This window comes from Somniosus microcephalus, chromosome 16 (assembly GCF_052327205.1).
Source record: "Somniosus microcephalus isolate GS21.2 chromosome 16, FLI_Smic_1.0, whole genome shotgun sequence".
Taxonomy (NCBI): domain Eukaryota; kingdom Metazoa; phylum Chordata; class Chondrichthyes; order Squaliformes; family Somniosidae; genus Somniosus; species Somniosus microcephalus.
This window is the reverse complement of record NC_141002.1, coordinates 22,499,183-22,520,301: the sequence shown is the minus strand read 5'-3', so window position 1 is coordinate 22,520,301 and position 21,119 is coordinate 22,499,183. Positions and strand designations below refer to the sequence as shown.

At 46.2% G+C, this 21,119-nt stretch overlaps 1 protein-coding gene across 6 annotated transcripts in view; it reads right to left on the bottom strand.

Annotated features, from left to right (window-relative positions):
• The window catches only part of cntn1b (contactin 1b), a 1,036,112-nt gene that overhangs the window by 106,895 nt on the left and 908,098 nt on the right, over window positions 1-21,119 (bottom strand). The window contains exon 22 of one of the 6 annotated variants that reach the window (XM_086008681.1): window positions 18,764-19,291. The exons of the other annotated variants lie outside the window; for them this stretch is intronic. Coding sequence (XP_085864807.1) covers window positions 19,241-19,291 — 51 coding nt within the window. The 3' untranslated portion in view covers window positions 18,764-19,240. Of the gene's footprint in view, window positions 1-18,763; window positions 19,292-21,119 lie in introns of those variants that run through there. 6 annotated transcript variants of the gene reach the window in all.

The following is a 21,119-nucleotide window of genomic DNA, read 5'->3' as shown; positions in this document are numbered from 1 at the left end:
TGGGGAAGGCCCAGGTCAGGTATAGCACAGAGTAAGTTAGTGCTGGGGAAGGCCCAGGTCAGGTATAGCACAGAGTAAGTTAGTGCTGGGGAAGGCCCAGGTCAGGTATAGAACAGAGTAAGTTAGTGCTGGGGAAGGCCCAGGTCAGGAATAGCACAGAGTAAGTTAGTGCTGGGGAAGGCCCAGGTCAGGTATAGAACAGAGTAAGTTAGTGCTGGGGAAGGCCCAGGTCAGGTATAGCACAGAGTAAGTTAGTGCTGGGGAAGGCCCAGGTCAGGTATAGCACAGAGTAAGTTAGTGCTGGGGAAGGCCCAGGTCAGGTATAGCACAGAGTAAGTTAGTGCTGGGGAAAGCCCAGGTCAGGTATAGCACAGAGTAAGTTAGTGCTGGGGAAGGCCCAGGTCAGGTATTGCACAGAGTAAGTCTGCCCTAACAATGTGCGTCAGCACCAACCTGAAAGAACACTCTCTGCTGCAACAGTGTGACATTTTCCATTTCCATTTCCCAGACCAGCCACCTCTGAGTGAGACTGCTAATTAGTGCTGAATTAAGGGCAGTTCTGTGCTTTGGGCCTGTGCTCACTAGGAATTGGATTGAGACTGCCGAAGCTCATTTCACATCGGATCCTCACATCAGCAGACAGAGAAGACGTTCACCCATCCGTCAGAGCTGGATTTGTACCGAAGTCCCAGAGATGAAAGGCCTTAATCTACTGTGGCACCTACTTCTCAGTGAAAAGGGTTTCTCGTCTAGCTCTTTTGTTTCTTTCACTTCTTTTGTCCGATCGCAGCCCTGCCTTCGATCTGTTTTCTTTTCTTTCCAGTTTTGAAGAAGAGTTCGACCCGAAACGTCAACTCAAATTTCTCTCCACGGATGTTGCCTGACCAGCTGAGTTTTTCCAGCATTTTCTGTTGTTTTTTCGGATTTCCAACATCTGCAGTATTTTGCTATCGTTTCTGTTCGATTGTTGGCCTGGCTACATGATTAGTTATTTGGGTCTCTCGGTTTGTAGGGAGTGTGGGCTCACTTACAGGGGTGGTTGTTGGTACTCAATACAAGAGAACTATTTGAGTCAAAGCCTAAAGAGGATGACACTTGGCTTCGTTCCCACTAAAACACAAGGGATGAATTAAAGATTGTCTTTGCAGCATTATGGCATTGCGGCGGCAACAACACCATTGGGAACAGTGGTGACTGAAGTAACATCGGCCATGAACACAGAAGTAGATGCATCTCCCATGAATGCTCCCACTGAATGTTTTGGGATGACTTTGACTTGTTTGGAGACAACCATCAGGGAGAGACTTACTGCCCGTACAGATGCTCGGTGATCTGCACTCACACAGATTAAAGGGCGTCGTGAGGAGAAGGCCTCAAGCAGTGGAATGCATGGAAAACCACAGCAGCAGTCAAGTGACCATCATCGCCAGCTGCAGTTCTGGGCCAACACATATGGCAGCAGCCCACTCACTGCCTCAGAAAGCAACGGGCCCATAGTGATTTCAGCAGTGTACTCCTGGCCTCTACGCAGATACGCCAGGACGTCACTTAATTCTTATGGCTGACTTTAAGCGAATGCCATAGAACTGCTGCACAGTGACAAGATCAGCAGCTTTTTTCTGCCTGTGAATGTGGAGGTGCAGCTTATGTACCAGTGTGAGTGATTTTTTTTTTGGAGCACAACAGTCACAGGTGGGATTTATAGGCAATTTTTTACGCCCATTTTTCTCCCCCAATGGACGTCTGCTCCAGCCCATAATGGTTCCATTATGTTTTCCAGGCTGTTTTAATACTTGAAATATTAGTATTTATGTTGGGCCATGTCGTATTACTGCAGTGAATCATCATGACAGCCTGCTTTTAATTTCACGCACTACTGAAATATTACCGATGAATTATGTTTTCGGAGTATATCTTCTTACAATTTAAGTGTTATTTATAGCGGCATTGTTACAGTGTTGTGAAGTCGTTCATGCTAATGGCTGGGTTATTTTGGCTTTATAATATATACTAGTTAGTAATGTTTCCTGAGGTCTAACACCTAAATAAGAAAAAGCTGCAAAGACTGCAACTGCTGTCTTACGATTCCAGATTCCTTCACTAGCTGTTATGCATTAGGAATAATAAAGAGGCCCAGGGCTTTGGGATCTACTTGGTTGAAGTAAATCACGTCTTGCGATGGTATCTGACCCCCCTTGATTGGATTTTCACCTTTTCACTCACTTGCAGACAAACTACTGGTTTGGGGGTTTCATGGAAAATGGGACAGGCTTGTTAAAGGTGATCTCCAAAAGGGCACTAAAAATCCAGAAATTTCATAAAATAAAAATAAAATGCGACTTAATCAGTCAGCAGAATTCAGTTCGATTTGCCTCCCTGTTAAAAAACAAAATACCAATTCATCACGAGCAACCAAAATGGCTGCCTCTTTTTTACGGAGGGGTCATTTGGTTTAAAAACATCATCTTTCCTTCTCTGTCTAGGAGACACTTTTTAAATATACCTGCTCACTCCGTGGCTCTGTCGAGAACAGCATCACATGGTGAGGTCCTGAGCCGTCAGAAGCAGGAAGAAACCATGTCCAAGCCCTGGTCTGTGTTGAGTCAGCTGCCAGTGTTAGGATTCTCCTTGGCATCCTCAAGTTTGGCAGGGAAATTAAAAAAACACAATTCGGCCTGGGTTCCTGTTCCTCGTCACGCTCCAGGGGCTCGCCTTTGGGAACACGCTGCAAGTGTGTACACTTGTGTGCATAGATGGGTATCGTTAGAAGAAAGAAAGAACTTGCATTTCTATAGTGCCTTTTGTTGTGTATGTAATATGTGTGCTACTTTGAACCTATGGACAGGACTGCACTACTTGTTGGGCGTAGTGATACGCAGTACCACTCCTGGCCATAGGGGTATAAATAGTACTGTGGGTACTGATCTCCCCTCAGTTCCCGCCTGTGGGCATGAAGTAAAGACCTATGTATAGTCCCTACCGCCAACCAGTAAAGACCTGTTTGAGTTATACGTTTAAGTCTTTGTGTTAATTGTTCAATACAATACACATACTTAACACTGGCGACGAGTCAGGTTCTTACCCTGCGGCAGTTGAAGAGAGGTTTCAAACATCACCACCCCACTAGAAGCGACAGGCTTTAGGACTCTGAAGCCTCCATCAGCGACTGAGCACTGGAGTGCAGCAAACATCCTGACAGCTTCCAGCGACTGACAGAAGTCTTTCCTTGTTCAACCTAGGTGGTGGGGTAAGCCGTGCAGTGTTGGCTGCAAAGACAGGGCTGGGGAAGTTGGAGAAGATAAGGGCGATCGCAATCCCTGATAAGAGCCGCGGTGAAACGCGCGAGCGGGTAAGCCAGAGCCCGGGAGGGAGCGAGCAAGAGCCGCGCGAGCGGGTGAGCCAGAGGCCGGGAGCCACTTCAAGTGCGAGGCGCAGCGCGGGCCAGCGATCGGGACCAAAGGGCCGCACTCGGACTGAAAGGCGCGGCGGCTGCAGAAGCTCAAGGTGCGAGAGCCGCGGTGCACAGCGCGGGCTATCGATCGCGGCGAAGATAAGGGCCGCACTCGGGGGCTGAAGGGAGACGGCGTCGGGGGACGGGTGAAGACCGCCAAGCGCGGGAAAACCACCATTTTGTGGGCGGAGGACGACGGCAAGAGCGGGAAGCCGCCATCTTTGATAACAAGTAAACAAAATAAAATCTGAGAAATTGCAAATCTACAATGCCTAAACACGGGAATATTAGCACCTTTGATAGTGACCTCGAAGATTGGGCCATATATGTTGAAAGAGTAAAAAATTATTGTAAGGCCAATAAAATTCATGACCAAGATAAAGCTCTAACATTATTAAATTTAATGGGTGCGAAGACATACGGGCAATTGAAACACCTGTTATCACCAGATGAACCGGCGGATAAGACGTTCGATGAGATTGTTACTGTCCTGAAAGATCATCTAAACCCCACGCCGCTGATGCTAGCGGAACGATTTAAATTTTACGACAGAAGGCAGCTACAGCATGAAAGCAATGCTGAATATTTGCTGGAATTGCGTAAATTAGCGAAATATTGCCAGTTTGGAACGGGACTGACAGATGCACTACGAGACAAATTTGTGTGTGGTTTATTTAAACAGGATACACAAAAGCGACTGCTCGAGGAGAATGAGCTGACACTTGAGAAGGCGGTCACTATGGCAGCAGCACACGAAGCCGCAGCGAGAGGCACGGCAGTAATGCAGCTACGGTCACCGGAGCTCAGTGCACACAAATTGGGTGTGAGTTCTGGCAAATGTTATCGTTGTGGAAAGACAACGCATGATCAGAACCAGTGTTGGTTTAAAAACCAAGAATGTAGAACTTGTGGTAGGCTTGGACATATAGCTAGAGTATGCAGGTCAGGGAAGAAGACCAGCAACAAGAAGTCACCGCAAGGAAAATACGCAAAGGTACACAAGGTGACCGAACAGGAGTCCGATTCAGACGCTAGCAGTAATGAACTGGCTAGCTTAAGCTGTAATGAACTGGCTAGCTTAAGAGTACTCAACGCTGGTAAGGGTGCAGACCTCCAGACAATTTGGGTCACTCTTCAGATAGAAGGAGTCCAAGTAAAACTGGAATTGGACACTGGATCGGCATTGACGGTCATAAATAAGAAAGATTACAGAAAGTTATTCCAACATATTCCCCTACAGGATACGGGGATTATATTGAAAACATACACGGGGCAAAGAGTGTACCCCATCGGGAAAATAGAGGTTGCAGTGGTCCACAAGGGCGAAGACAGTCAAATAATGGACTTATATGTGATATCTGAAGGAGGTTCTCCACTACTAGGACGGGAGTGGATTAGGAAAATGAATATGGACTGGCATTTCCTACAAACAATAACGAGTGAGAACTCGGTGAAGATAGTCGGCCCAGACTCTGGAACGGATGATGGTAAGCCCAACTCAGGTGCAAAAGACAAAGTTTCAGCACAGAATTCCACTGAGCAACAACAACATAGTTTAACTGTGGATTCTGAGTCTGGCAAGTCTACTGATGTGCCCATTTCTGAGGGACACCGGGCTCGAACTCAACTCCATTTCAAACTACAACAGCAATTAGAACAAATGCTTCGCCGTTGTGAGCAAGAGTTGAATGCAACGAAAGAGTTCTTTGATATAGAGTTGGAGAATCTGGAAAGACAACAGAAGCAGCTGATGGAGAAAATGGAGCAGGAGCACACAAAACGTCTGATGTCAGAGGAGTTAACGGTCAGCCAACTCCTGCATATGCTGAAGGACAGGACTCTGAAATGGGAAAAACTTGAACACGAACTTCAATATTCAAACGAAAGGGGTTCGGAGCTCTCAAAGGTTATTGGAAGAGCTGAGGTGGCAACACAGACTGAGATGACTGCAACAGAGCAGCCCTTGGATGCCAAAAGTACGCTGACTCACGTCAACGTAGAACAACAGACCGCTGAAACAGCTGCTCCGGTAGAGGGATTGAATAGTCCGATCAATCAATCTCCAAAAGAAGTTGAAGTAGTAAAATCTCAAATGAGGTCATTAGTAAACGACTTGCTGAAAGCCCAGAAAAAGCTGGATGAAGAGGTACGCATGAAGAAGTCTCTTCAGGAAAGATGTCTGGACTTGGAACAAAAGCTGGCTAACGCCCAGCTGGGTATGGAGGAAATAGAAGACCCTCTCGCTGGCCTAGATCAGGACGACACCGAATATTACTATGTCCTGTCCTGCCCAACTTGTAACTTCGACTCCCACCATACAGAAATCATGGAGGAGCACCGAAAGTCTACGGAACATCGGGAGAAGGTGGCTCTACTACGGAAAAAGGAGGGAGAGAAGGAGGAACTGCGCATGCAGCTGGCAGCTGACAGTGGAGCCCAGAGAGTCTCCAAGAAGCAAAAAAGGAAAAGTCGAAACAGAAGATGACCCATCTGAACCATTATTACCTCTACCAGATCACACACGTGGTCCCTCCGAACGGAGCCAATTCAGTTCGGAAGTTCAAACTGTTAAATCCATGGAAGGACTATTGAATGAGTCACTCCAGCAACGTGAACCGACACCACCACAGAGATTGAATCTGTGAACTGTTTTCCGCAGAGACTGAATCTGTGATCTGTTTTGACATGAAGTTATCTATGTATCTATGTTATTCTGTTATGTAAACCTGAAGTTATATATGTATATATGTTATTACGTTATGTTAAATGGGGAGATGACTGTAAAGCTAGGAAGGGAGGAATGTTGTGTATGTAATATGTGTGCTACTTTGAACCTATGGACAGGACTGCACTACTTGTTGGGCGTAGTGATACGCAGTACCACTCCTGGCCATAGGGGTATAAATAGTACTGTGGGTACTGATCTCCCCTCAGTTCCCGCCTGTGGGCATGAAGTAAAGACCTATGTATAGTCCCTACCTCCAACCAGTAAAGACCTGTTTGAGTTATACGTTTAAGTCTTTGTGTTAATTGTTCAATACAATACACATACTTAACACCTTTTACAACCTCAGGACGTCCCAAAGTGTTTTACAACCAATGAAATGCTTTTGAAATGTAGTCACTGTAGGAAATGTGGCAACCAATTTACACACAGCCCCATTCCACAAACATCAATTTGATAGTGACCAGATAATCTGTTTTAATGATGTTAGTTGAGAGATAAATATTGACCAGGACAAAAGCGTGAAACATAGAAACATAGAAGATAGGAGCAGGAGTAGGCCATCCGGCCCCTCGAGCCTGCTCCGCTATTCAATGCGATCATGGCTGATCATCCAAATTCAGTACCCTGTCCCTGCTTTCTCCCCATATCCCTTGATCCCTTTAGCCTTAAGAAATATATCCAACTCCTTCTTGAGTATATTTAATGAATTGGCCTCTACTGCCTTCTGTGGTAGAGAATTCCACAGGTTCGCCACTCTCTGGGTGAAGAAATTCCTCCTCATTTCTGTCCTAAATGGCTTACCCCTTATCCTTAGACTGTAACCCCTGGTTCTGGACTCCCCGACCATCGGGAACATCCTTCCTGCATCTAGTCTGTCCTGTCCTGTCAGAATTTTATAAGTTTCAATGAGATCCCCTCTCATTCTTCTAAACTCCAGCGAGTATAAGCCCATTTGATCCAATCTCTCCTCATACATCATTCCTGCCATCCCAGGTATCAGCCTGGTGAATCTTAGCTGAACTCCCTCCATGGCAAGAACATCCTTCCTCAGATAAGGCGACCAAAACTGCACACAATACTCAAGATGTGGTCTCACCAAGGCCCTGTACAACTGCAGCAAGACATCCTTGTTCCTGTACTCAAACCCTCTCGCTACGAAGGCCAACATACCATTTGCCTTCTTAACCGCCTGCTGCACCTGCATGCTTACTTTCAGCGACTGGTGCACTTCCCCTTCTCCCAATCTATTGCCATTCAGATAATAATCTGCCTTCCTGTTTTTGCCACCAAAGTGGATAACCTCGCATTTATCCGCGTTATATTGCATCTGCCATGCTTCTGCCCAATCACCCTGCTCTTCTTCAAATAGTGCCATGGGGTCTTTTACGTTCACCTGAGAGGGCAGACAGGGCCTCGGTTTAATGCCTCATCCGAAAGACGGCACCTCCAACGGTGCAGCACTCCCTCAGTATGCCACTGGAATGTCAGCCTCGCATGCCTTGTGCTCATGTCTCTGGAGTGGGACATGAACCCACAACATTCTGGCCCAGAGGCAAGAGTGCTAACAACTGAGCTACAGCTGACAGCTGATTGGTCGAAGCCTCGTTGATCAAAAAAAAGACTGGGCTTGGCTCTTGTGCCCCAGTGGTTGATTTGCCACTGCCCAGGCTCATGCATGAAGAGCAACCACTTGGGGGCGAGGTATGAATAGATCCCAGTGCCATTGTTATCAATCCCCATTGTGAGGATGATTTCCTCTGGTTGCTGTGTGAGTAACATCATAAACAAACACAGGAAGATTTCCCTGGGTCCATAGTGAGTGTGAGACCGGTATAAAAACCGGAGAGAGGCGAGGCCCGAGACCAGTCGGGACCAGCGGGAGCAGCGAGGAGGAGCTCGGCAGGAAACCCGGCGACCAGCGAGGCCCGAGACCAGTCGGGAGCAGTGTGAGACCGGTATAAAAACCGGAGAGAGGCGAGGCCCGAGACCAGTCGGGACCAGCGGGAGCAGCGAGGAGGAGCTCGGCAGGAAACCCGGCGACCAGCGAGGCCCGAGACCAGTCGGGAGAGAGCAGCAGCGGAGAGGCAGCAGTCGGCGAGACTCGGGGCCATTTAAAAAACAGCTGAGGCGGAAGTCCAGCTCTTGAGCTTTTTTTCAGAAGCGGACCTGGTGGGAAGCACCCAGGTGAAAGGTATTTAAGGAGGGTGGTGGCTTAAACCCGAGTTCCTACAGAGTAGGAACCCCCACCGCCCCCCTCCTCTAACCTAGTAGTCTTTTAGCAGCTGTCTAAAAACAGAGGTCACAAATTTTTTGGTCTCAGTTTCTTTTCAGCAGGGCAGGAACCGGGAGGAGCGGGAAGTCGGCGTAGGACCAAGGGGACGCAAGACCGGGAAGTCAGCGAAAGACCAGGGAGGTAAGACTAACTGGTAAGTACTTTCCTCAAACCTTCCTAGGAAGTAAAACCAAAACTAGTGGGATTTGGTTAGTTTAAAAAGGAATAAGAGGAGTACAGTATACATTGGTCTAAGTAAGCTTCGGGAAAACAAAAGTCGATAAATAAACTAAAACTAGAAAATTAAAAGTAATATAAGGGTTAAGTCATGGCAGTAGAGCTCGGACCTGTGTCATGCTCCTCCTGTAACATGTGGGAAATCAGGGACGCTTCCTGTGTCCCTGACGACTATGTGTGCAGGAAGTGTGTCCAGCTGCAGCTCATGTGGGACCGCATGACGGCCCTTGAGCTGCAGATGGACTCACTTTGGAGCATCCACGATTCTGAGAGGGGTGTGGATAGCACATTTAGTGAGTTGGTCACACCGCAGGTTAAGGCCAGCGTAGACAGTACATGGGTGACCAAAAGGCAGAGCAAGGGCAGGAAGGTAGTGCAGAAATCCCCTGGGGTTGTCTCCCTTAGCAACAGGTTCACCGCCTTAGGTACTGTTGTCGGGGGGGGTGACACATCGGGGGAAGGCACCAGCAGCCAGGCTCATGGCACCATGACTGGCTCTGTTGCAAAGAAGGGAGGGAAAAAGAGTGGCAGGGCTATAGTAATAGGGGATTCGATTGTAAGGGGAATAGATAGGGGTTTCTGTGGTCGCGACCGAGACTCCAGGATGGTATGTTGCCTCCCTGGTGCAAGGGTCAAGGATGTCTCGGCGCGGGTGCAGAACATTCTGGAGGGGGAGGGGGAACAGCCAGTTGTCGTGATACATGTTGGTACCAACGACGTAGCTAAAAAAAGGGAAGAGGTCCTACAAGTAGAATTTCGGGAGTTAGGAGCCAAGCTAAAAAGTAGGACCTCGAAGGTAGTAATCTCTGGATTACTACCAGTGCCACGTGCTAGTAAGAGTACAGAGAACAGGATAGTTAGGCTAAATACGTGGCTTGAGCAGTGGTGTAAGAGGGAGGGTTTTAAATTTTTGAGGCATTGGAACCAGTTTTGTGGTAGGTGTGACCTATACAAAAGGGACGGTCTACACCTGTGCAGAGATGGAACTGATGTTCTCGGGGTAATTTTTGATAAAGCAGTTCGGGAGCATTTAAACTAGTATGGCAGGGGGCTAGAAACCTATGTAGTGAAATAGAGGAAAGTGAAAGGCAGACAGAAATAAATGATAAAAGGGTGAGGAACAAAAAACAAAGGGCCAAACTAATTCATAAAAAATGTGAGCATAAAAAAAGCCTGAGGGTTTTATACCTTAATGCGAGAAGCATCAGGAACAAGGTAGATGAATTAGCTGTGGAAATAGAGGTTAATAATTATGACCTAATTGGGATTACGGAAACATGGTTGCAGGGTGAGCAGGGCTGGGAGCTTAACATACAGGGGTATTCAGTATTTAGGAAGGATCGACAAAAAAGAAAGGGAGGAGGGGTAGCATTGCTAGTAAAAGAGGGGATAAATGCAATTGAAAGGAAGGATATTAACTCAGTTAATACAGAATCTATATGGGTGGAGCTAAGAAATAGCGAGGGGCGAAAAACATTAATAGGAGTGGTATATAGGCCTCCAAATAGTAAAATAGAGGTTAGGGAGGGCATCACGAGGGAAATTAGAGAAGCGTGCAATAAGAGCACAGCTGTCATCATAGGTGACTTTAACTTACATATAGATTGGACTAGCCTAATCAGTAAAAATAATGAGGAGGAGGAATTCCTTGAGTGTTTGAGGGATGGTTATCTGGATCAATATATCGAGGAACCAACTCGGGAACAGGCTATATTGGACTGGGTACTGTGCAATGAGAAGGGACTAATCAGTAATCTTGTTGTACGGGGACCCTTGGGTCAGAGCGATCATAACATGATCGATTTCTCACTCGAAATGGAGAGCGAAGAAATTGACTCAGAGACTAAGGTCCTGAATTTAAACAAGGGGAATTATGATGCCATGAGACGGGAACTGAGTAGGTCTGATTGGACAACGTTCCTGGGAGGACTGGAGGTAGATAAACAATGGCAAACATTTAAAGATAGAATGACAAAATTGCAAAAATTGTTTATACCAATCTGGCATAAAAGGAAATCTAAAAAGGTGACTCAACCGTGGATAACAGGGGAAATTAGAGACAGCATAAAATCCAAAGATAGGGCGTATAAAATAGCCAAAAAAAGCGCCAGAGCGGAAGATTGGGAACAGTTTAAGATAGAGCAAAGGAGGGCAAAGGGCATAATCAAGAGGGGCAAAATAGCTTACGAAAACAAGCTGGCGGAAAATATAAAAACTAACTCCAAAAGCTTTTATAAGTATATCAAAAGGAAAAGACTGGTGAAAACCAAAGTTGGTCCATTGCAGTCAGATACGGGGGAATATATAATGGGAAATAAGGAAATGGCAGATCAACTAAATGCATACTTTGGGTCAGTCTTTACGAAGGAAGACACAAAAAACCTCCCTGGGATATCGGGAAAAATAGGGACATTGGCAAAGGAGGAACTGACGCAAATCAATATCTCTAAGGATATGGTGTTAAGGAAGCTAAAGGGATTGAAGGTGGACAAATCCCCAGGGCCTGATAACATGCATCCTAGAGTACTGAAGGAGGTGGCCCTAGAGATAGCGGATGCACTAAGGATGATTTTTCAGAATTCATTAGACTCGGGAACAGTGCCGATGGATTGGAGGGTAGCTAACGTTACCCCACTATTCAAAAAGGGGGGTAGGGAAAAAGCAGGTAATTACAGACCTGTAAGCCTTACATCAGTTGTGGGCAAAATGCTGGAGTCCATCATTAAGGATGAAATAGCGGAGCACTTAGCAAATGGGGACAGGATAGGACAGAGTCAACATGGATTTACAAAGGGTAAATCGTGCTTGACTAATCTATTGGAATTTTTTGAGGGAGTAACTGGTAGAATAGATGGGGGAGAGCCAGTAGATGTGGTGTACCTGGACTTCCAAAAGGCCTTCGATAAGGTCCCACATAAAAGATTAGCATGGAAAATTGAGGCTCATGGGATAAAGGGGAAAGTTTTGGCGTGGATAGGGAACTGGCTGTCAGATAGAAAACAGAGAGTTGGAATAAACGGCTCATTTTCTGAATGGCAGGCAGTAACAAGTGGGGTACCACAGGGATCTGTCCTGGGCCCCCAGCTGTTCACAATTTACATTAATGACCTGGATCAGGGAGTCGGATGCAGCATTTCCAAATTTGCAGACGACACTAAACTAGGAGGGGGGGTGGGCTCAGAGGAAGAGACCAGGAAGCTCCAGAGCGATTTGGACAGACTGGGCGATTGGGCGGATAAATGGCAGATGCACTATAATGTGGACAAGTGCGAAGTTATCCACCTTGGGTGCAGGAACGGGAGGGCAAATTATTATTTAAATGGCAATAGATTGGGAGAGGGGGAAGTACAGAGAGACCTGGGTGTTCTTGTACACCAGTCACTGAAGGCGAGCATGCAGGTGCAACAGGCGGTCAAGAAGGCAAACGGTATGCTGGCCTTCATAGCAAAAGGGTTAGAATACAGGAACAGGGATACCTTGCTGCAGCTGTACAGGGCACTGGTGAGACCACACCTCGAGTACTGTGTACAGTTTTGGTCGCCTCATCTGAGGAAGGATGTTCTTGCCATGGAGGGGGTGCAGCGGCGATTCACCAGGCTGATACCAGGAATGGCGGGAATGACCTATGAGGAGAGACTATGTAGTTTAGGGATGTACACACTGGAGTTTAGAAGATTGAGAGGGGACCTCATAGAAGTGTATAAAATTCTGACAGGTCTAGACAGACTGGATGCAGAAGGAATGTTTCCCTTGGCGGGTGAGAACAGAACTAGAGGACATAATTTAAGGATAAGGGCTAAACCATTTAGGACAGAGATGAGGGGGAATTTCTTCACTCAGAGAGTGGTGAACCTGTGGAACTCATTGCCACAGAGGGCAGTGTACGCCAGCTCATTAAATATATTTAAGAGGGAATTAGATATATTTCTACGGGCAAAAGGGGTTAAGGGTTACGGAGAGAAGGCGGGGACGGGATACTGAATTAAAGGATCAGCCATGATCTCATCGAATGGCGGAGCAGGCACGAAGGGCCGAATGGCCTACTCCTGCTCCTATCTTCTATGTATCTATGTATATTCTCAGTGAGGTCACCAACATGTTGTTTTTGAAACTGATGTGACTTCCTAGTTGTGGTCTCAGGAATGTAGACATTTTCAAGATTAGGCTGTCTTCACTGTGTTGGACTTCTGGCCCCAGTACATCAAAAATCTTAACACAGCTTTAATTACGCAAGTTATTGGCAAAGTAACATAGGAACATTAGGAACAGGAGTAGGCCATTCAGCCCCTTGGGCCTACTCCGCCATTCAACTGGATCATAGTTGATCTGTATCTTAACTCCATTTTCCCACCTTTGCTCCTTATCCCTTTACTGTACAAAAATCTATCGATCTCAGTCTTGAAAGTTCTACCTGACCCAGTACCCACAGCCTTTTTGGGAGGGAATTCCAGATTTCTACAACCTTTGTATGAAGAAGTGCTTCATGGTTTCTATCCTGAATGGTCGAGTTCTAATGCTAAGATTATCTCCCTTTGTTCTCGATTCCCCCACCAGAGGAAATACTTTCTCCATACCCATTCTGTACTACTCTAGCTTACACTGGCCCCACAAACACGAATTTGCATCTTGTGAGTTACGAGCTTGGATTAGTTTTATTATGATATCCAACTGCCCAAATTCTAGACTATATCAAAACAATGTGACAAAACCAGGTTGTCAAAACAGTGACTTTAACTGAGGCGCATGCATTTAAATTGGGTTGGCAGCAAAAGTATGGGCGCGATCTTGCCAGCCCTGGGGAGGCGGGTTTGGAGGCGGGACTACCGGAAAAATGGCAGAATCTGGGGGCGGGTACCCATCCCACCTCCAACCCGCCTCCGTGCCATCTTCCCAGGAGGCGGGTAGCCGACCCGCACCAGATCGCGTCTCCTGGAGGCGGGAAGGGGATTACAGCCACTTAACTGCCTGTTAACAGGTAGTGAACAAGCAGTTAAGAGGATTATCCCCATTTTTTCCAACAGAGGCGCGGGCTTCCCGACGTCGGGGAAACCCTGCCAGGGTCACTGAGGTGAGTAGTGGGTCTGCGGTGGTCGGAGGGTGCAAAAGTGCGCTGTGGAGGTAAGTGATGGGTGCAAGTGTAGAGAGGTGAGTGTGTGAGTGGAAAGTGATAGAAAATGTTTACTTCCCTTTGTTTCTTCCTGCAGGCTTCAACAATTGGGGATGCGGAGAGTCTCGCATCTCACCGGCAGAGATGACAGATGTCTGCTGCATTCTCTGCTGCAACATCCATCTAATTTCTGCTCACAAAAGAGGTTTGATGAGTCTTGAATACAAAAACTCATCCAACAACAGAGAATGTCAGCTTCACAGAGCTGTCAAACGATGACAATGCATCTGTCAAAAACTTTTGACAGATGAAACGTCATACGCTGACATTCTCTGTAACCGGCTTCCCCTTAATTGGCCTGCTAAGCCCGCTGGAAGTAGCGTGGGTTGGCCACACGTCGATGGAGGTGGGACTAAAACCCAACAAGCAGCAGTCCCGCTTCCAAAAGCTCCCCATTGACAAAATGGCCCCCTAGGTGGCAGGAATAATAATTCACTAAGCACCGCTGAAGCCCTCATCTGCGGTTAAAGAAAGTCTTGCATTTCTATAGCGCCTTTCACGACCTCAGGACGTCCCAAAGCGCTTTATAGCCAATGAAGTACTTTTTGAAGTGAAGTCACTGTTGATTTTCAGGAAACACGGCAGCCAATTTGCACACAGCAAGCTCCCACAAACAGCAAGACTCAGCAGCCTGAATCCTCCTCCACACTCAGTTATGCACCCACATCACCCTATCATTGCCAAGCTCCACTGGCCCACTATCTCCCAGAGAATCGTCTTTGAGATCCTTGTTCTTGTCTTCAAATCCCTCCATGGCACCGCTCAACCGAATCTAAATGGCCTTCTTCAGCCTTACGTCCTTGCCTGTAGTCTCTGTTTCCCTGAAACTGGACTACTCCTTGTCCCCTGTGAATGTTTCAACTACTAAACCCTTGGCCTCCTGAGCTATCTCCCAGAACTGCTTGTTCTGAGTGCTTCCTGCATTCAAAAGCTTTCCAAAAATCATTCTCTGGTCCTTCCTCAAAATGTTTTCTTTCTCTGGTTCCGTGTCCACATTTGCCTATTTGTTAAGTGCCTTGAGCTGTTACAGTTAGGCACGGAGTGCTACACAAATGCACGTCGCTGTTGTTGCCTTGCCTGTCTCTGAACAGACTGGCAGTAGCAGTGCCTAGACTACTTGTCTGGGATTGTGGGAGCAGAACCTTAGGGGATTGTGGTCTGCTGCCCTCTTCCACTCCAAACGCTTTTACTGAAGAGTCTGTCCATAACTGGTGGTGGCATCCTCCCTTTTCATTAGATTACATCCGAATCTATTCTGAAGTGACGGTTTCAAGAAACTGCACCATTTAATCAGTAGAAAATGTAATACCTATTAATTTCCATTGCTAAAACAATGTAATTATTTCTTCTAAGTCTTCTCAAAGCAATTTCCTGCTCATTCCTATGGGAGCCAAGTGCTTAAGTGCTTCCCTTTAATATCTGTCCAACTTCCACATCAAAAGAAAGCAGCAAGGACTCATGAGCCCTCACTACATTCTCAGAGGCAGTGGCTCCTTGGCTGTTGAATTCATTTCACATTCTTGCGTCATCTCTATGAAATGAACTTTTAATTCTACCCAGTGGTTCATGCTAGAAAATACTGCATGTTCTTTAATCAAAGCAATGTTAAGGCTGACTGAACTGAAAATGATGTGGTACATTTGCAGGGTTCATGTCTATATCACAGACACCAAGTTGTTTATTGACTCAAACCCACCACTACAATTATATTTTGGTTAGCCAGATATCTGGCACACATGGAAACTCATCACCATGTTCAAAAGCCTCTAAATCAAACTACTGAAACATCAACATCACCAGTTTTAATTTGCCTGATAGGGAGGGCACACTCTCACCCTGTAGGGATAGCAGCCACTTACCTAGGCTCAGAATTGTTAGGTACAGGTTGACGACAGCCAATGCTTAGAGAGCCCCAGGTCTGCGGAGTTTCATTGGCTAAATCCGTGCAGCTGATTATTACAGAACGTTAAGCTTCACCCTCCTTGCCCAGCTAATACCTTCTTACCACTACAGCTGGACGCAAGCTTGGGCTATCCGGACACCACGGCGAACTCCTCCCCATCAGTCAGCGTGATCCCCAAATCTCCCTCACTTTCCGTCAGTGTGGCTCTCAGCTCTCAGCTCTTCCCCCTCCCCATCCCTCAGAATGATTGTCGGCTCCTGGTCCCGTCCCATCTCTTTGCTTGGCTATCGGCTCCTCCTCCCTTCCCATCACTCAGTTGTGGCTCCAGCTCCTCCCTAGCCCTCAGCACAATTCCTGGCTCCGCCCCGTCCTGCAGCGTGGTTTCCAGCTTCTCTCTGCAATTCCTGGCTCCCTCCCTTCTGGTGGTTCTTGGCTCCTCCCCATCCCTCACTGCGGCACACAGCTCCTCCCCATCAGCATGGCTCTTGGCTCCATCGCCACACACACCCTGGGGTTGCTGCCACTTCCTACCGCCAGCTACTGCTCCAAATGATTGAATGCCATTATAAACTGTGGGCTGAATTCTGGCAATAAGAACATTAGAGTGAGGAGCAGGAGTAGGCCATACAACCCCTGGAGCTCGCTCCGCGATTCAATAAGATCATGACTGATCTTTGCTTCGCCAATCTCCATAGCCTTTGATTCCCCTAGAGTCCAAAAATCTATCGATCTCAGCCCCGAATATACTCAGGATTCAGGATCCACAGCCCTTTGGGGTAGAGAATTCCAAAGATTCACAACCCTCTGAGTGAAGAAATTCCTCTTCATCTCAGTCTTAAATGGCCGACCCTTTATCCTGAGACTATGTCCATTAATTCTCGCTCAGCCACTTGGAACAGCAACAATGAGGCAGGAGCTGGCAGCAGTGCTGAGTGGCTGAGGGGAGCCGGGCACTGCGCTATGCAGGCAGGATATTGGAGCTGTATTGAATTGGGGAGAGGGGGAGCCTGGAGGTGTGCTGAAGGCGGACGAGTGTCAGCAAGAAAAGGAAGTGGAAAGTTGGGGATAAACACTGCCAGCATGAAACATGGTGGAGGGCGAGGGAGAATAGTATCACCTCGGATTTCGTTGCTGGGTGAAAATCCTGGAACTCCCTCCCTAACAGCACTGTGGGAGTACCTTCACCACACGGACTGCAGCGGTTCAAGAAGAAGGCCCATCATCACCTTCGCGTGGGCAACTAGGGATGGGCAATAAATGCTGGCCTTCTGCAGCAATTTCCATATTGTGAGAATTTATAAAAAGGAGCCAAAAAGGTAAAAACACTAAGGCTGAGCACATAATCTGAGGAACCCACTGAAAGTCATGGCGAGAGACACAGAATAATGGGAGCTTGGAAGTAAGGCTGTGAATGAATGTTTCTGGGCCTTCAGTCATAAGAACATAAGAAGTAGGAGCAGAAGAAGGCCATACGGCCCCTCGGGCCTGCTCCGCCATTCAATAGGATCATGGCTGATCTGGATCCGATCAGAAAGAGCTGCCAACAACCACCCCAGGACATGGCTCCCAGTGATCTTCATGCCTCCCAACAATGAGCCAGTTGGGTTCAAAATCTGGGCATTTCTTTCATAAAAAAGGAACTGGGGGGGGGGGGGGGGGGGAAGAAAAGTGCCACACTAAACTGGGGGTGATGGAGGCACGAGGAAAGTACCCAAGCATCAAAAGGATGTGAAAAAGGTAAGAAACCCTGGGTCATCCTAAGCAGCTTCCTAGTGGTGGCGGTGCTAACATACAGCTTTTCAATACTTGTCCCACAAGTTCCAAGGGTCCAAGTGAGCAGCCTACCAAGAGAAGATGTTTGGACTTTGCTGCTCTGGGAATTAGGCAGTATGCCTGAGAGTTGACAAGAGGTGGGGGGAGATTGTGGCAGCCCAAGTCATTCAGTGACATGGAGGCAGCACGGTGCTTGAATCATTTATCAGGACATTTCCCCACTGCCTCAGAGGAACGCAAGATAAAATTAAAAAGAAACAAGTTTCACCAGAGGCGGAGTTGGTAGCAAACTCCTCAGCAAGAACGGCAGGGGAACTTTTCAGCAACGCGAATAGGTCGGATAACATTTGCAGATTTGTGTACGTATTGAACACAAAAACCTTTCCAGCAATGCGAACAACTGCTGCCATAGCAACCATAACTGGGCCACAGCATGATCATCGAGAGTTATTTAAAAAAGAGCATGCTTATTTTTCTTTCAGAGGTCAGAAATATTGAGAAGAGAATCAGAGATAAAAGGGTGCTGAAAATATGTGAGCGCGATACAGAGAGAGAGAGAGAGAGAAAAAGGGGATAGATGGTGGAAAACAAACAGAAAGAGAATTAGAGAGTCGGAGATAAGCAGAGAGACAGCTACAGGAAGAAAAAGACAATTTAAATTATTGCTTAACATTCATCTGTGAGCAATGTGGGTACAGTAGCATAGTGGTAATGTCACTGGACTAGTAATCCAGCGGCCTCGACTAATGATCTGAAGTCACGAATTCAAATCCCACCACAGCAGCTGGGGAATATTAATTAAATAAAATCTGGAATTTAGAAAAATCTAGTATCAGTAATGGTGACTACCAGATTGTCTTGAAAACCCATGTGGTTCACTAATGCCCTTTAGGAAAAGAAATCTGCCTGGTTTGGCCTATATGTGACTCCAGACCCACAGCAATGCGGACTCTTAACTGCCCTCTGACATGGTGGCCCACCACCACCTTTCAAGGGTAACTAGGGATGGGCAATAAATGCAGCCCTTGCCAGTGATGCCCATGTCCCATGATTGAAGTTAAAAAAAATGCCACAGGACATCCACTAGTAGAGCATAATTAGAAGTCTTTGCACAGTAGTTCATCCAGGATTCTAACTTTCTTAATTAAAAATACAAATTGGTGCAAATAAGTTTCTATTCACTTTATAGGACGACTCATTTACAAAGGGCTTTTTAATTCCACAGTGAAATCCACTCCAGGTCACATTTACGGATTCCGCCAGGCAAGCCATTCACAGTAAGACAGTTGGCATTCACAGAGAGGTGGGTGAGCCTTATCTCGCCTATGTACTATAATATCATGGAACAGTGAGTCACTGGCTGCAGAACAGAGCTGTAGTGCAGCACTATGGTGCTGACACAACGTCGGAGTCTGGCTAATGCATCTGCTCTTCATCTGTAGTATCAGCCTGAGTGCATCAACACTGTGTTCCTTTGAAGGCATCCTCTTGAGACTGAATGGGTTCAGTTCTTTCCGCTCAGTCTCACACCACGGCACTCACTGAACACATGAGTACGCAGATAAGCCAATCCAGTGCGGGCGTTAACTTTCCAACTGGCCAGTAATTAAAACCTGAACTGAAGGACCTTCATGAAGAACCATGAACAGATCTGTTCAGTCAAGGGTCTTAGCTGAAAAATGCTATGTTGGCACCAGAACAGCATCTTATTAGAGGTCAGGACTGAACATTTCCCGAAAACATGTTCCTTCCTGGATTATCTTAAAAACAAAAATTGTGGAAAAACAGATTTCAATTTGCTGAAGGAATTTTGTGTGCTAACTCTAACAGAAACACTGACACAGCAAATAGCACAAACCATTCTATCTTGTTACCTAATGAGATCAAAATGAACAGACAACCTGGTAATGCCCTAACTTGGCTGAGAATCCTTTCAGTTGATCTTTGTGATCAACTTGCTCTTCCCCACTCCCACCAAAAAAAGAGATGAGCATCTTTTAGCATGTTTTAACTAAAATTTTCGTGCAGCCTAAAAGCGACAAACATTCCAAAATGAAAACGTCCTCGAGTTAAAACAAAATCAGTGTAATGATGTGTCGGTTAACCATGTGGCATGACTTAAAGACCCAGTTTATGGATTTGATGCCTATGAATTCTCACACAAGGTGAGTGCCTGATCGAGGCAGAGAATCAACATCAGAGTTATGTGAATTCAGACAACATGATGTGCTTTCACTTAGACACCCCTGGCACGTGTGATGTCATTTCTATTGGCCTGACATTTTAAATTATACCACCTTCTTTGGTACATCTTTCTTACCAATTCTCAGCATGTGTACAGCATTTGCTTAACAATTCTCACTTTTTTCATTTCATCCAACTTTGGGCATTTCCATATACAAGAAACTTTGGTTTATCCGGAGGTTAACTGTCCGGAATGCTCAATCCACCGGCAAAATTCAGGATTCGGTTCAGTAAGTTTTTTTTCTTTTCGTTGCTTTTTTTTCACCAGTCAGGCTCTGCAAGGTCTAGCTAAAGCTGTTGCTTAGCTACAGAGACGCTTGCAAGCTACAGCCGACTGTTTAGAAGCTGTTGGGTTTGTTGCTAGATACGGAGCTCAAAAGCTCCGTATGTTTTAACATTAGCGCTGGTTTGTCTGGCAGTTTTGATGGGACGGCAACAGCTCGGTCCCGTCGGTGCCGGATATCACAAAGTTTCCTGTATGTTCTCCATCTCTGTATTAAGAAAGTCTGAGTTGGCTCCCGCAAATTCACTGCGTGAGTAGTGCTTTTTTATCATTGATAAATTTGGCAACTCCCATTTTTTACTTCACACCCATATATATGTCCTTTATCCCCTTCTTCAGACGTGGTGATATTCTTGCATTACCATACTTTTCTTTTTCAAACATTAAACTTGACGTGGCTCTCCTCTCACTTCCTCATAGTGGTAAGCCTCAAAGTGACCCACCTGGTGACATACTGGTGTGCGCCTTTGACCCTGTGGAAGTTTCTCAATTACCCTCAGCCCTCTTCCCTCCCAAGACCAAAAGGTTCTTTGCCTTTTTTCTAATTATGAATTAAGACCTCCATGTTATAGTCCGTGAATTGGGCTTTTTCATAGCTTCTGCCATTGCTGATGAGTTTTTCATAATCAATAGCTGGATAAATAAAATATCCATTATTTACTACAGTTATCTGGCAATTTGGGTGCGTGAGAAGTGTGAAAACAATTACACCTGATGACTTGGAATAGAAGGCTGCGTATCTAAGTTTGCAGATGACACTAATTTAGGATTCACAGTGAGCTATGTAGATGGGAACAGGAAGTTACAAAGGGACATAGACAGATCAAGTGAGTGGGAAATACCATGGCGGGTGGAGTTCAATGAGGGGAAGTGTGAGAAATATATTCTTTATGGTAATAGACTAGGAACTGTGGAGGAGCAAAGGAATTTGGATGTCCATGTGCACAGATCACTAAAAGCTAGTACATAGGTACAAAAAAGTAATTAAAAAGGCTAAAAGAATGTTGGCCTTTACCTCAAAGAGGGTTGGAATTCAAAAGTGAGGAAGTGATGCTTCAGTT